The 16,439-nt window shown below is 40.2% G+C and overlaps 1 protein-coding gene across 1 annotated transcript in view; it reads right to left on the bottom strand.

Moving 5' to 3' along the window:
* Positions 1-16,439, bottom strand: part of LOC308135033 (uncharacterized protein) — a 61,931-nt gene that overhangs the window by 25,910 nt on the left and 19,582 nt on the right. The window contains exon 5 of the mRNA XM_080502907.1: positions 12,415-13,689. Within this exon, the coding sequence (XP_080359033.1) occupies positions 12,415-13,689 (1,275 nt within the window). The remainder of the gene's footprint in view (positions 1-12,414; positions 13,690-16,439) is intronic.

Below are 16,439 nucleotides of genomic sequence, written 5' to 3'. Positions count from 1 at the left end.
AAAACAGAACATAATATAGAATCAAATTCATAGTTGCATAACACTTATCAAGAACGTAGAGGATTTACCATGCGGCTCAGTTTTGGATACATGGATGAAGTTGATAATTCAATCTCCATAATGACAATAAATATTATAATAAGATGAGAAATATAAAAATGAGAACCAAATGCATTGCTTTTTTCAGTCAAAACTGAAACATCAAACATGGAAATGACCTCTCATTGTGTAACAGCTGAAATTCTGAACCATTTGTAGACAAAGCTTGAAGTGATGTTGTGTAAGCTGGCGCTGCTGGATCGACTTCTACAGCAATGTGATAATGTTATACAGGATTGGACATATCAGGTGTCATTCTAAGACATTCATTGGATTTAATAGCTCCATATGGCTATAAAAGAGTCAAAGCATGAGGCCACTCCTACCTTGCCGCCGTGATTATGATGTTCTAGTAAGATGCAACAGTTAATTTAATCAAGATGGGAATCCAATACTTTCCAAGGCTGTCTCATTCAATAAATGCAATATTACTATGTGACGACGGTGAAGTGAGCTGACAAAAAAAATTTGCACCGCCTCAATACCATTAAAGAAATAGTTATTTACACTTTTAGAATGGAAGTGGAGTGGAATATTTCACCACACTCTGCTTGGGATTTATATTACAGCTTTGAACTCAGGATTAAAACTCTTCTGACAGGAAATAGGTTTCATCCTCCATCCTGCTGCTTCATCTCTCCACTTTTGCCGAGTGTGTACTTTCCCGGACTTAACTGGGAAAGTAAGTGTGTATCAGAATTGCACAAGATCCACCTAAAACTGTAAGCATAAGCAATGCAAACAGAGAAAGCCAACTCGCTGTTTCAAGAGTAAGCCTGATATTCTGTGCAGCTCTCATATCATGAACACCATGCTCACTGCAGTGAGCATAAATTGACTTCATTGAGTGCAGCCATCTGGAATTCAGTGTTCTCTTTTCCCAGAATCTATGTGAGTTTGCTTAAAGCAAGAAGCAACGCTGCACACATCCAATTGCTGCACACTTCTGTGAGTGTGCAGCAATTGGATCGCAGATTCTGAGACAAAACATTTGGACCACTCCCATATAAATGAGTTAAAAACCTGGACTTAAGACATCTTTAACGAAGAGCATATTGGGAATGAATGTCACCACTGTGTGTGTTTGCTACAGTGGTGTTTGGTCGTTTCTTTTTCACATAACATTTGAACAGTTCATTTATTCTTTTAGATGTGATATCATGTATATTTTGTTCCAACTTTATTCAAGACTGAGGCTAATTGTGCCCAACACTGGGAGCAGGGTGAACAAGTTCATCACGGATTTCACACAGAGAGGCAGACATTACACCCACACTCACCCGCAGCACTATAGATACACCGATCGAGGCATCTCTGAGTGTACCCACCACGTGGCGCATCCTGGACATGTAGCCAGTTCATCATGAGGGTAACACAAGGAGACAAACAATCCCTCGAGCACACATCATCTCCTACAACCAATTTAGCCGAAGCAGTAATTTAATGTATCCTCGGAGCAAGTCAAAGTACACACAAAAAACTGACATAGAACATGCAAACTCCTCACTTGAAAGCCCAGAAGCATATAAGGATGTTCTCACATTGTGGCAAAAAGTGGTAACCACCACATTACTGGGCCACCCTGCGTTCAAATAATTTGTGTTTGATACAGTCTTAAGTGACAATACAAAAGAAAGGGTTGAGCTTTGTCTCAGAAGACTGAGACTGGGGGTGGAATAGAGCCGACAGCTATTGAATGTGCAGGCAGTGGTTAGTCTCTGGAGTAACTCGGGAGCTGCTGGGAATCAACTGTCAGCGAGCCAACTTTGGAATGCCGACCCTCCCTCTGAAACATCATTTTAAACAAATGTAAAAAAAAAATGATACTGACAACTTTCTAAAGTTCTGCGCATGACAGCTGAGTGTCTCCCACCATCACCGCTTCACCACCCCCAAACACACTGGAGAACTGTGCCACAATAACAAGAGCAGCTTGTCAAGCATGTCTAAAAGGGAATAAATAGCATTACATAATCTTCCATAAACAATTTGTCTACTGTAAGCGTAGAGGAGCAGCGAGCCACAGACAAGGAAGATGAGGACATCAGATGATTGTTTAGTTTCAATAGACTTGGAACAGATGAATGTTATGCAAGAAATCCAGGCCAGACTTCTGTGAAAGTTTCAGTCCGGATAGACTAAACAATGAAAGGGTAGTCAGGGTTAAAGTGGAGAAATCCAGACAGCCAAGTTCAGAAAAGACTAGAGCTCCAATCAAACGCAGGAAAACAGTACTGACCCTATATTATTCAACCTTAAACTTTACATGGACATACATTATGAAATCAGAGTGTTTCCCTATCTTTGCTTAATGTTCTTACCAATTCCTACTTATACGTTCACTCTGGAAAGTTGACATTTTTACCTCGCATGATAGTGCAAATTAATTAAGTAGTGATTTTTGCAAAATGACCCAAATAGTTTTAATCTTGTTTTCTGACTGCAGTTCATATCAAGTATTTCAAGATTACAAGTGAAGCGAACAACCCTATGGGAAATAGAGGTATTTCTGTCTCTTTCATATTGTAACAAAATCGGAACACGTTATTTGTATACAGTTGTCTCCATCTAAATTACAAGTACGAACAAAACAGTTTTAGCAAATCAATAAAAAGTCAATGCATATTAAAAGTATAGTTTAGATATAACTTAAATGGGTTGAATAACTTTGCCAATGAAACATGACAGCTGCTTTGAAATGTAAAAAAAACTAAAAAAACCTGATAATTTATATAAAGTTCATCTTAAAGTTCTCAAAAATAAGAAAATAATTAGTTCACCTTGAAAACAAAGTTTATGAAATGAAGGTGTTGTTGCTACTCTCCAGTCACTGAAGGTGAGTCAACAGCCAACAAGACTCCAAATTAATAATGAACCACTGTTAGAGTACAAATAGTGGTAAGTCTGAGTTTATACGCACAAAAAATACATCGTACAATTATATCGTGGAGTCCATATTAGGACAAACAACACCTTGAAGTGGCACTATGCTGCTGCAAAAGTGCCAATGAATGAGCAAAGACTACATAAACATAAGGTACTACAGGCAAATACTTCTGAGAACGCTTGTTTGAGATTATGATGTGACCAGTTCATCAGTGCAGCCGTTTCCTTTTCCAGTAGCGACATTCTGGCTGTTCAAAAAGATGTGAGAGATTGATCCTGTTTGTGTGCATTTAAATGAAGGACAGTGTGTTTATGACCCGGATGAAGAGCACATTATTCCTTAATTGTCAAAAGATTTCATGCATTTCACCCTGACAAGTCATCCCGAGTTTATAAATATGGGCATGTGTCCATATGATTGACACAAATTATGGCAATCAGGGACCTAAGTGTTGAGAAGTAGTCTACCTCGATTACAGATTCATTGCTGCAGCTGCTGATCATGTTGATGAACGTGTGAGGCAAAGTGCATCGAAACCTGTGAGGGCCAAGTTTGAGACACAAATCAGAGTATTTGTATTCATGCAAACTCAGCCAATCAAATGTTTCCAATCACTTTGAAAGTTACATTAATGACTTTACGTGACTGCTGCTATATCTTCACAGCATCAAAAGGCCAAAAAACCCCAACAAATTCCAACACACAAATGTCCTACCACGTAAAACATTTGTTTAAAGTTGCTTCTTCCTGCAACTCTTGCACAAGAAAAAGAGTCTCAGTTCTCAGTTCTGCCATTTAAAAAAGGTTCATGCTTCTTGAGTTCCAGTGCATGTTTTCTCTGATGATAGATATTGAACTTTCAACCCAATGAAAATTGGTAAAGATCCGCCAACAAGCATGCATGCAGCAACTAGCAACACTTCAATCTATAACTGCACACATGTTCATTTAAATGCTAATTGTGTTTAGGATTGGTTTGTTCCAGGTCAGTTTACAGCAATAATTTTTTAAAGTTTATTGTTACTTGGTCCAACAGCGTAGAAAACCTTTAAGGTGGCATCTTATCGTTTATATGTATAATTTCAAAATGGGTGGTAATATTTGTGTGTGTCTCCCTTTCAAGCTAAATGAATGGAACATAATGTCACCTTTTTCCAATTAGTATTTCTGCAGGTCACAACAAAGGTCACTGGTCTTTAAGAGAATAATGCCATACAGGCACACTCCACTATGGTGGTAGAAATTGATTGCAATGCCCAATGAGATAATGTGCAGATGAAAATGTAATTTCCATCAATTCCTGCTCAGTGGCTATAAAGATGAAAGTGTCACCAAAATCATTAAATAACCTCTCACATCTCAACACCCTAAGAATGCTTTTAAAACTTTTTTATTCCAACTGCATCATCTTTCTTAGCTATACTCTATTTTCATGACAGCGATTGTGGTTCGAATATTACGTTCAGCTTACAGCAACACTACTGTTGCCTAAAGTAATGTCAACAAGCTTCTGGTGCAGCTTCGAGATGAGATTAACTCACACATTAACACATGGAACTTTCTCGACAGCACTTTCATTGAGATGAGTTCTGTAGCGTCTTTTCATCAATCCATGAGGCTGCTCGAGTACAGTTTGACAGCTATTATTATTATTTTTTTTATTTTTTTCATCCCTGTCTAATGTTTCTCTCACTGTTTGCATCTGAATTTGTTGAATTGGCCACAACTGTTTTATGCAAACAGACTTCAGAAAACTATTTCCATTGGCTTCATACACAGAAATATGTGCTCATCTAGTTGATTCTTTTTTTTCCCTTCAGCCTTTCTCAATCCCTTCCAATCTTTCCTTTCATTAGTATGCAAATGGTACATGGCTGTATTTTGCCTATGAAAGGACTGCTGTAACTTTAAATAGTCTGGAGAGAAATCATGTCTGGAAAGTTTCATAATTAGAAATTTAAGCTTGTTAGAAATCTGCTTCCCAAGCGAATCTTAAGAAATCGCTAAACCCTTACCTAAAAAGGGGAACATAAAACAGGAGACTTTTACAAATACAGTTTTAAGTCAGGGGAATGGGAAAAAAAGCTGCACATGAGTTCAAAAACAACCTGTTAATCTGACAGTGCTATTTATATGCAAGTAAGAATGAGGCTACTTTAAGTCCTCCTTTATGAAGGTCATGCATTGTCGAACAGCTGCTGCAAATGGCGAAAACAGAGTGAAGATGGTACAGCTGTTTGCCCACAGCGCTGGGCAGAAAGAGAGAACGAGAGAGCGAGAGAGAGAGAGAGAGAGAGAGAGAGAGAGAGAGAGAGAGAGAGAGAGAGAGAGAGAGAGAGAGAGAGAGAGAGAGAGAGAGAGTGGTGGGTGGTGGAGGTGTGGGGAGGGGAGCAAGAGAGGATCTTGTCAGAGCGTTTCTATTTTTACTCTTCAACCTCGCTGACAGTCACACCCAGTCCACCCCCTCTCTATCCCTCCATCCCTCACTCGCAGAGTCTCTTTGTTTCCACGGCAACCGCCTCCCATGTCTCCCTGACAACGCCCCCACCGCTGTCACCCCCACCTCCCCAACCCACACCCACATCGTTGATGCAGTGATTATTGTGGTGCCGCAGCGACACGGGGAGTCTGAGCCGGAGTGGGGGAAGACATGACGTGGATGGAGGAGACAGAAAGGGCAAAGAGATGGAGGGAGAGGAAAATGAGGGATGGAGGGATGGAGCAGAGACATTAGGAAATAGGTGGATGAAGGGAAGGATGGATGAAGAAAATAGATGAGGGAAGTAACAGATGTAAAGGGAAGCAACTGAAGTAAAAAGTAGAAGAGTGTTTGAAAATATTGTATGAAGCCCTTTGGAGGATCGCGGCTACAGGTAGTAAAAACTTGGGTGACAGAAGGTGATGTGATATTTGAGGCAGGGAGTAGAGAAGACAATGCATTTCAAAATATACAGTCGTAAAAATTGAATGCACACGAGCCTATTTTATACACAAAAGGATGCATTTTTATGGACCAAAATGGATTTTGAGAATTGTCTTTTTAAGAATGACATGAGATTTGCACCATCCATCCATCCATCCATTCATCCATCCATTCATCCATCCATCCATCCATCCATCCATCCATCCATCCATCCATCCATCACAGAAGAAGCCTCACAAACATTAGACAAATCAGAGCTCATCATAGATTTGATATTTGGTCCAAATAGTGCAGCAGTCCAGAAAACATTAAATGTTACAATTCCATCTATATTTGAAATGAGCGAATTCTCTGGCACCGATGTACGCAATTTGTATGAGGCGTTTGTGAGTCACATTTGATGGGAACATAAGAAGGTGAACTTTGAGACATTTGAGACACAGCCAATGAAGGAGCAAAAATTAATTCTCAATATACACAGTCGAAAAACAACTAGCTCAGAAGATGTTATTTGAAAGGCAAAAGATGACAAAGAGAATAGACAAAGACACCAAACTTCAGCTACAGCCCTTCAGAAATGTGCCCTTAATGAGATCCTGCAGTGTGCAGTGCTCGTGTCGGGCTCATTCGAGAGGAAGATTCAACCTTAAAAGAGACTGCAAAATAGGACTTCATTACCCCGCCATGCAACGGCGTCATGCAGGGAAACGCAACCGAATAGATCCATCACACGCAGAGAAATTAAAGGAGTTCTCCTGATGAAGACGCAGTCTAATATACAGTACAAGGAGAGAACAGGGTCAAGGGATGTTGAACTAAAGGTATAAGCATACAGGAGGATTCCATCACGAGGCTCAGATAAAGGTGAAGAAATAAAGCTATTGACCAGAACTAATTAGATCCTACTAGAATAGTTTTGGGGATTTGTAGGAAAGCGACAGGAACAACTTTGGTGCTTTTTTTTTTTATCAGCGCTAATAATAACTATACAGCAGAGCTAATTAATAAGCTCTGGAGGTGGCAGGTTTCTCACCTTTAGATCGAGTCAGCTGTTTTCAGGCTTTATACTAAACTAAGCAAAGAGGCAGCAGGCTGATGTTTCAAGTATACAAACACATGATATTAGTGCCAATGCTTTTGTATTAAAGGATCCAAATACTGTTTAACTTGGTGGGGTTAACTGATCCCATTTGATCCATGATGATTCACCAGCACATGGACTGGATCTCATTTTCATCATGATGGTAAATTATTGTTACTGCTGCTGTTACATCCACCCAAAAAAAGTCTGACATCTCAAATTGGCTCCACATTTTATTATACAACTCAGTGTCAGTACAATAGCTTGACACCGACTGCAATTTAATGTGATATTTTAATAGATGTAATAATTTGAAATTAAGAGAAATACTGACACTTAATTGTTAATTAACTGGACTTTGTGTCATAAACAGTCCAAAACTAGAATGAATAATTGTTAAATAATCTAATAAATATCAATATGTTCAGTAAAATCGAGTTCACCATTTATCAAAACAAAGAGAGATTTACAGACATAATATATGATGTCTTTGTTTACCACATTTAAATCAAAACAAGGCTTGGAAGTCACCAGACAAAGCTGCAGTTCAACATGGTCTCACATAATCTAAGCGACTTTAATAAATCCAAAAGTCAAAGTTTGTTTTCTGACCCTCGACTTGACAATACAAGTTACAAAATGTATTGTTGTTTTGGCACACGTGATCATGAGTGGGTTCCTAAGCATTTAACATTGGAGGGATTCTCCAAAAGTCGGATTTGAGAAATTTTGTATTATCCCATCTGTGAGTGTCTGGTTTCAGGTTCCTTGGCTTTCCCTCTGTGTCTGACTGCTATTCCTCACTCGGATGCCTTTCACCTGGACCTGAGTGTGTGATCGTTTGCACCTGGTGCCTTTAGTATGTTAGGGGCTTGTCTTGTGTGCTCTGGTTGTCTGTTCAGCTACGTTTCTGCCCTCCTGAGCTGCAGCTTCTCTTTGCTTTTGCGGACTGCCACGACAAGAATACTTTGTTTTTGGGACAATAAAATAAGTTTGTTGTTCTACGGCAGTGTCAGGATGAGAGTCGAGTCAGATGCATGATTCTGAGGCTCAACATGTTCCTAATTTTCCATAATGAATCTGATATTGCTGGGTATAATAAGTTTTAATTTGATCTGTTTAGTGTAAAAGTTGTGGTGATGACTATTCAACATCTCCAATGCATTTGTATTGTATTATTCATGGAGCGTTCCAGAGCTGCAGTTGTTTCGGGGGACACCTGATGGAGCCATCGAGCAAGTTAGAGGCAAGGCAACAACCTGCTCATGCACAACCTCCACACTGCAACATGATTATCTGTCTGCTCACTTCCACAGCCAACCACTCCCCCCCTTGGTGTCTGGCAATTAGTTTAGCGAATTCGCAGTGATTCAATCTCTGGTTCATACTCAAGGACACAAATCAGGTTGAAGCATCCTTCAAAGCAGCTACGTCTTTGCTTTGTGGAATTGAGGGTCTACTTTTGTCCTTCAATCCCCTCTGGCTTAATTCAACACATATCCCTTTACATTTCGTAGACACACGTGGTAAGAAGAGGGGGTGTGTCTGCCTTATGTAAGGGTGAGAGAGTCACAGTCATCAATTTTGTATGTGAGAGAGAAGAGGGAGATGCTGGTTTATAAATAGACAGAGGAGAATGAGAGGATAAAATAGACAGATAGAATAATAGAGTGACACAATGGTTTGATAAAAGCTGCACCGACATTGGTTTCACCCACAAAGGCTGCCAGACCCTGCAGCTGAGGGTTTCTTGATAATTGTTAGTATTTTTCCTCGTCTCCTCCAGCTTCTTCATGCCACACTTAGTTGGATTATTTTCAATATTTTCACAATCATTTAAAAATATTGACTCGCTGTCTTGAGCAACTGTTGCAAAATGTTTACTGTGAGGTAGCTGAAGACTTTCTGGTTTATTAACAGTGAATGCAGTATTAAAAATGCCCAAAGTGATATATCCAGAGAGAGGCCAGGCTCCTTGGCGACAAGGGGCAAACACACATGGTGAACACAGAGATGCACTCATACACACTCATGTTTCCACCTACAGGTCATTTACAGGACTAATTATTCCCTCAAATAATTGTTTTCAGACTGTGAAACCGGCTGGAGAAAACTCACACATGCACAAGGAGAAGGAGGAAACCACTCACAGAAATGCCCGCAAGTTAAATTTGGATGTTAACCAGCAGGAATTAGTGAGACTACCAACCACCACACTAACATGCAGCCACAGCTATCCTCAAAAATAGTAAAACATAAAATCTTAATAGAATATCAATATTCAATGGCAACACAGTCCTTCAGTTTATATCAAGCAGTTTCTTATAACTTCCAAGTTCAGTTTCACGCCTTCTGAGAGAATCAAATACTGAAGCTTTTCAGACATTTCACCCGAATGCCAGCAGATTGGAAAAGTGACGTTTATTTGTGACCCCAAGTTTATTCAGACCTCTGAGTGAATGAATGAATATAGGTTGAACCTTAGATAAATAACTGATAATGTTCTGTGGTTGGATTCCACAAGCGGCTGAAGAAAATATTAGGTATGTGTGAGTTGGTAAATACTCTGACTGGAGAATATTTACCAATTGATAATGATTCTAGAAAGACTGAGCTGGTGAGCTGTTTGGTGTTCATCTGCATCAACACGGTTTGATTCAAACACAGATTAACCTGAGAAGACATTCAAGTTTTTACATAATTTACAAAAGAACCAACACAGGAACCAACAAAGGAATATAATACTAGGATAAGCCAAGAAATGGTGAAAATGAGACATGAACAAAGCCTTTTCGACTGTCCTTTAGGTGCCTTAGTTAACAGTCAAGTGAAGCACCAAGGGAGGACAAACTGCAGAGTAACATATTCACCCTGGGACAACTTAGTGCAGACTGAATAAGCAGAGCAGGCAGGCTTCTGCCGCAGAGGACAACTTCCAGCAAACACAAACGCACACAGAATTGAGCTGCAGAGTTCTTTTTTCCCCCCTTCACATTCAATTCATCCCGATTTGGATAAATGAGAGAGCATAATAAATGCCTCACACATTCCTGAGCTGACACCAGCCAAACCAAAAAAACATCAAAGTTGAAATATGATGTAATTATCATCCAAACAATGCTCTCTGGTAGACAAAGCTGAGAACATCATGTTTAAAATAGTTCAAATGCAGAAGAGCAGTCCACTTTTACATTTAATTTAACATTGGGAGGCACACCAACATTCAGGAGCCTTTAAAACAAATTGTTATTTAATTTTTAACATAAAAACAACATAAAAATGTCACATATTAATAAATACCAGTAATGGCCTTAATATTTGTATTGCTCTATTGTAAAATATGAAAAAATTCCCTTAAAAATGTTTTTTCACCATTTTTGTTTATTTAATACATGTTCTTGCAATAGTGTTTTCCTCTTTATTGTATGTGGTAAAACATGCCTTCATTTGTCAATAAAACATGCTGAAATTTAAAAACTTGAAACTTGTCTTACCTGTGATAGAAGCCACATCATTGATGAATGAAAATGAGAATAAGAAAAAGAGAGAGAGAGGAAGAAAACGCAATGTTTAGTCACTTTGAATTAACTTCATTGCGTAAAACACAAGTCCAGTTGTTTAAGATAAATTCTAAAAATGCCTTAGAAGTTATTTTTTTTTTAGAAAAAAAGAGTACAATTACACTATAACATTGCATTTGGATATAAGGATTTAAGGAAGTTAAAGAGCATTTCAGAAAGTTGTGATTATATATTCTTGACGGCAGTAGTAAGTCGCAACGACTACGCAGACATGAGTGCCTGACTCATTGACGAAACCTGTTGTACACAAGAGCCTGGCGTGCAATTCACACATGCACACAGTATAAGGTATTACTGAGATTTTAGGTGTGAGAAAAAGGCTCAACAAACGCAAAGTGACCAAATTTTAAGTAAGAAGGCTATGAGATGTAATCACAGATAGAAAGCTCAGAATAAACTCAGTGGTGTTATGAGGAGGTTTTCCCCAGGAAACAAAGCGCTCTGACACAGGCTAGATTATACAGCATCATATTATCATACTATTAGTTAAGAAATCTTTATTGCTCTGATGGGGATAGGGAGCATGAAGCCATTCTTTTACAAATGGGAGAAAACCTGATAGTTAAATTTGGTTACGACAGAATAGAATGCACACTGTAACTTGAGCTACAAACTGAGATAGAGCGATGGTATATTTTCGTCTCCATTGATAACTTATACAAGTCAAAGCGTTGCTGCAAACAGATCAGCCTGAGTCGTCTTCATTATATTGTATGAACATATCTTTAATTATTACATTGTAATTGTTTGGTCCGGAGTGCTGTCCGAGTTTTGAATTTTATGTTGTTTGTCATCAACATATTGGAAAATAAATTGAATGAATATAAAATATGAGTTGTCATCATGTGCAATGAGATCAGAAGTAATTGTATTTTGCAAAGTGGGTACACGTGACTTAAAGTTTAGGATAATACAGGAAAATGAACTTAGGTCAATTTCTCATGTCAGACAGAAACATATGATATTTTTCATACTGGATGACTTCAAAGTTACGAAATGTTAGACTATTTTCATTTGTCCCCAACATGCCTCAGATCTGATGTTAAAATCTAGATTCCTCCCTTGCAGATGAGCAGAAGTGGTCAAATACAGTGATACAACTGATTATTCTATTAAGGAAGCCCAGTCTATTGAAACATTTAAAAATCTCTCTTGTCATGGAAAGACCAAATTAAGGTCTATCTTCATTTTTCTCTGTGAAGTCTTTTAAAAACTACAACATTGTTTACTTTGTAAAGTTAAATGCATCAGCAAACTGGCTTTGCCATGCAAAAACTGTGGTTATTTGTACAGTTCTCTGCATGGAAAGGACACAGTGGGATTTTACACAGGCAGCTGACATCACATGAAACATTAGACGGAGGAGCAAGCATAGACAGTAGAGCTATCAGAAGCATCAGGTTATTAATACAGTTGTTAAATGGTCATGGTAAAGGACACACAGTGGCAAGCAAAGGGAAATCAAATCAGACAGCTGAACAGTTTTCACCCTTGCAGTTTGGTTAATATAGGGCCCGACCAACACAGAACATTTCTGGGGTAACTATAGGATTCAACACTTTGAAGCAGCAACATAAACCAGATTCATGTCCAGATCTGTTGAGAGCAAAATGTTAAAACGTGATGGAGATGAAGGACGTTTTGGGTGTATCTGTCGGGCCCTGGTTATAACAGATTCACAGAAGAAAGGGTCGAGCTCCAAGCAAGCCTGGAGCTCAATCCACAGGCAAACAGCCATGCATACAGGAAGACAAACAGTACTACTTCCTGCTATCCTACCCTACAATCACTTTTGTGTAAATAAGCTCCATTTTATTGATAATCTTCCCTGTAGTTCACCAACCTTCCAGTGGGGGGAGCTGTGGCGATGAGGACTCCTGGTTCTCTGAGTGTGCAGGGACAGAGGGAGGGACTGGTTGGGTGATGGAGGGAGGGGGTGTGGCTGAGCTAAGAGACATGGCTGCACTTTTAGGGAGAGTGTCTGATGAGGGTGCGGTGGTGGCTTCACTCTTACGGGGAGAAGCCGGGGAGCAAACGGGTGCTGCTGAGGCTGTGCGCGCGGGAGAAAAAACTCCCGAAGAGGCAGTGGAAGTGGAGGAGGAGGATATCAGTGTGGCTGAGGGGACGAAAGGCTTGGCATCGACATTGAGGGTGGATCCGGTTGTTGGAGGGTGTGTTTCTGTGGGAGCAAAGGGGGGTGGGTTGGTGGATGCGGTGGAGGTGGGCATGCTTTTAGAGGGGCTGAAAACAGAAGAGGCTTGTGAAGCAGGGAAGGTGCTTTCTGCCAGGGTGGATTTTGTCAGAGAGGCAGTGACAATGGATGGGGTGTTGGTGAGAGGGGTAGTAGTCTGTGAGTCTGGAGTGGAGCCTGGAGGGGTCTGGAGGACTGAATCCAGGAAAGAAAAGGTCTGGGAGACAGGGCTTAAATTGTCTCCTGTCATTAACGCTAGACTTCCGCTAGGATCTCCAGCTAGACCACTCTTGCCAGGAGGAATGGTCGCTTTAATGTTAGGCTCGGGTTTGCTGGTGGAAACTTTCTCTTCAACAGCTTTTTGCCCATCTTTAACGGATACAGGAAAATCCTCTACACACATGGGCTCATAGGAACGCGGAGACGAATCGGTTGCCTGGGTAACGTTGGGGTTGACGAAACTTGTTGGTATTGGTTCAGAAGCAGACGACAAAGCAGGGAGGCCAGAGTTAGGAGCAGAGTCAGCAGCTGTCGCCCACTTAGGAGCGACTGAAGCCGGTGTCGGAGAGACGGGCTGCTGCGGTGCTCCCCACTCCTCGGGAAGTCTCGCCCGACTTTTAGTCTTCCTGCCTTTAACCCGACCCCCTCCTCCACTTTCTCTGATCTCCCACTCCCAGTTATCCTCCTCATCGTCGTCCTCCTCCGCCTCCCCTCCATCCTGCATCCCATGCTTGTCTGACTCGGCAATGTTATTCTCCTGGCTGTCCAGGAAGTCGTAGACCTCATCACGGCCCTTCCTCTTCTTCTTTCGCCGTCGCTGCTTGCCAGCTTCGACCCCTGGCCCCAGTCTCTCGGGGCTGAGGGGCTCGGAGTTGGAGGATGTGGGACTGCTGTCGTCCACTGAGCCGCTGGGAGAGAGGGCGGGAGCTGCCGAGGGGGGGGAGGGTTTTATAAGAGGAGGAACCAATCACATACTATTTCAGAGAAAACACCTGCCGAAAAGCCATCAGATTGTGGTTACTATACACGACCTTGTTATGTCAGATCTAAACCTGAGAGCAACTTATGGTCTAATAGTAATGTGGAGTTTTTAGCAGTGTAAGAGTAGTAATCACATTCATTTGTGATGATACAGGAATGCGGAATTGGTCAATTTAGACTTTTTATGAAGAACCACTCAGTTTTAACCAAAAAGTGGGATGAATTTCTTACAAATATTCACATATATACACAAAAGCCAAAGTATAGCTTTACATGAAACTAAATCTTAGTTCTACAGGTGGTAACCAGACCTCTAATTTCTTCCTGAGGACAGCAGTTTGAGACCCCATGAGCCACTTCCTGACAAGCAAAGCATATACTGTGAATGATGTCCTGCGATATTCACTTTCATGATTTTCATGTGTGCATCCCGAGCACTGTAAAGGATGTCAATACCAAACTGGTGCACTACTCTTACATCCTGGAGTTGGACGTTTCTATAGGCTTGTGTGACTCAGAGTAACGAGAAACACTTTCATTTAAAACTCCCGCCGGTTCTGAGTACCACAAGGACACGGTTCAATCGCATGCAAGTCCATTAGAAGGGGGTACATCAAGTTTTACCTGGCCAAATATTCACTCAGCTATAAGGATGAAGTAAAATCACTGGTTGGGACTAAATGTTCCTCAAAGAGGAATGTCTCTTCCTTTTTTAATCGTATCGTTTTGTCTCATTCACAGTTGGAGGATGGGACTGCAATTAAGATGAGGGTGCGTATGCAATGTGGGGTAACTTTTCAAATTCCTACGATAAATTCAAAACAAAATGTCAAATATAAAACTGTGCAAGATGTTTTAATGCACATTTTGGCATACTTATAAGAGCCTGACTTATCAATATGGATCACCGCCTGCTGTCCCGCCGGTAATATGAGGAAGGGTCAAACTGAATTTATTTCCCAACAATAGTAACCATAGTCTGAGTGCTTTATAGCTCTCTGTGGCAAAACTTTCTGAAGACTGCAGAATATACTGTATGTGATGGTGCCTGCTTTTATAAATACATTGAACTGATGTGTCTTTTACTCACCTGTATTTGTTTGTTTTCTCTCTCTGTGGTCCATTAGGAACTAAATTACACATGCATTGTCAGGGCATATTACCAATAGGTAGGTAATAGGTATTTAAAGATGCTGTTCTCTCAGCACTAGTCATTGACTGATGAGAATTTTCATTGATGTCATTTATATTGTGGGTTCTTTGGAGGCAATTTAACTTTAATTTGGCAAACTAAAGCAGGGCCATAGAAGGACTGAGGCACACTGGGATTTGAAGCCTATGGACAACATACAAGTATATTTGGACCCGAGTGCTTGAGTAAGTTTGCCTCTTTGGTTCATTTCCCAATGATAAAGTGAAAATGAGACTATACAAATGTCGACAAATCCAGTGGTTATATCATATTGTAGAAATTTGGGAATCTGGAACGGACTTTATTCTAGCCAGACAATGAATATATGCAGTGATTGTCTTTCTGAAGAAAATATTTGATTACTTTTGAAACATCATTATCAACAGTGTCATCATCAGCATATGCAATCAACATGTGTTGGGGGGAAGGAACACACAACAGGGGAAAACAAGCACGCAGGCAGCAGCAGAGCAACTTAACAGGAGAGATAAATCGAGCGCATATCAAACAGGGTCCGACATGCGTGTCTCAGATCAAATGCATGCATATCTTGGAGTCACAGGAATGACTGCACATGCAAACACACATATAAGACAAAATTACATCTAAACAATAAGAAATGCTATGGATTCATTCAAAATACTGACAAATGTGCACATGCAAGTCTTTCAGTTTGCACTAAAATCATCCCCCCCCTTTTTTGGGTCTTTGTATTTTCTCCTGCTTGGAGGCTCACAGAGAAGCCAAACCTCTCAATTAATTTTATGATAAGCGCTTCAAGTCAGACAGAATGAGACAGAAAGATGAAAAGACGGATAAAAGAACAGACTGATGCTGATCAAAGCTTTTCCCTGCCTAAAAGACTCATATCTCAGTCTTCATCATTCCATTTCCAGCATGCTTTTCAGCCCGTGTTACGCCATTACATATTCATGTAAATCAGGAAAAAGGTGCATTCCTCTTTAAATCTAGCATCCTTCCCTGCATTTTTAAACTGATTGAGGGTTCTATTTTCTCCCCTTGACCTGATGCTTCTTCAGCTATAAACAGCTCGGGGTATTATCATCTATATTTAATCTGATCAGGTATTTAATGGGAGTACTTCATAATCTGAAATCAGGCGAACTGCCAAGAAATATATTAGTGTTGGGACAACAGCCGCTTCACATACATCACCTATGCAGAAACAAAGAGTGAAGGGTCATTTGAAATCTTGAGCTTTCATAGAGTTTAATCACATTAAATGCCTTGTCACCTGCACAGACAAAAGAAGAAACATGTAAAGGACCAAAAGTTGAAGAGGAGAAACAGAGAAAGCAGAATCCAGGTTGATAAATGCCATTCTAATTTATGTATTTTTATTTCTTTGACGAGTTTTCCAGATTAGTTCAAAAGGTCCAATTTGAGGCACTATGAGTCATTAATATTTATAGATGTATTATGCATCTCACTAATGGTACCTTTTTAACTTCAACAACTCCCTTGAGGCGCACTTCTGTTCAAC

Source organism: Blennius ocellaris, assembly GCF_963422515.1.
Source record: "Blennius ocellaris genome assembly, chromosome: 10".
NCBI classification, from domain to species: Eukaryota; Metazoa; Chordata; class Actinopteri; order Blenniiformes; family Blenniidae; genus Blennius; species Blennius ocellaris.
The sequence above is the reverse complement of the archived record's forward strand: the minus strand, read 5'-3'. Positions and strand labels throughout refer to the sequence as shown.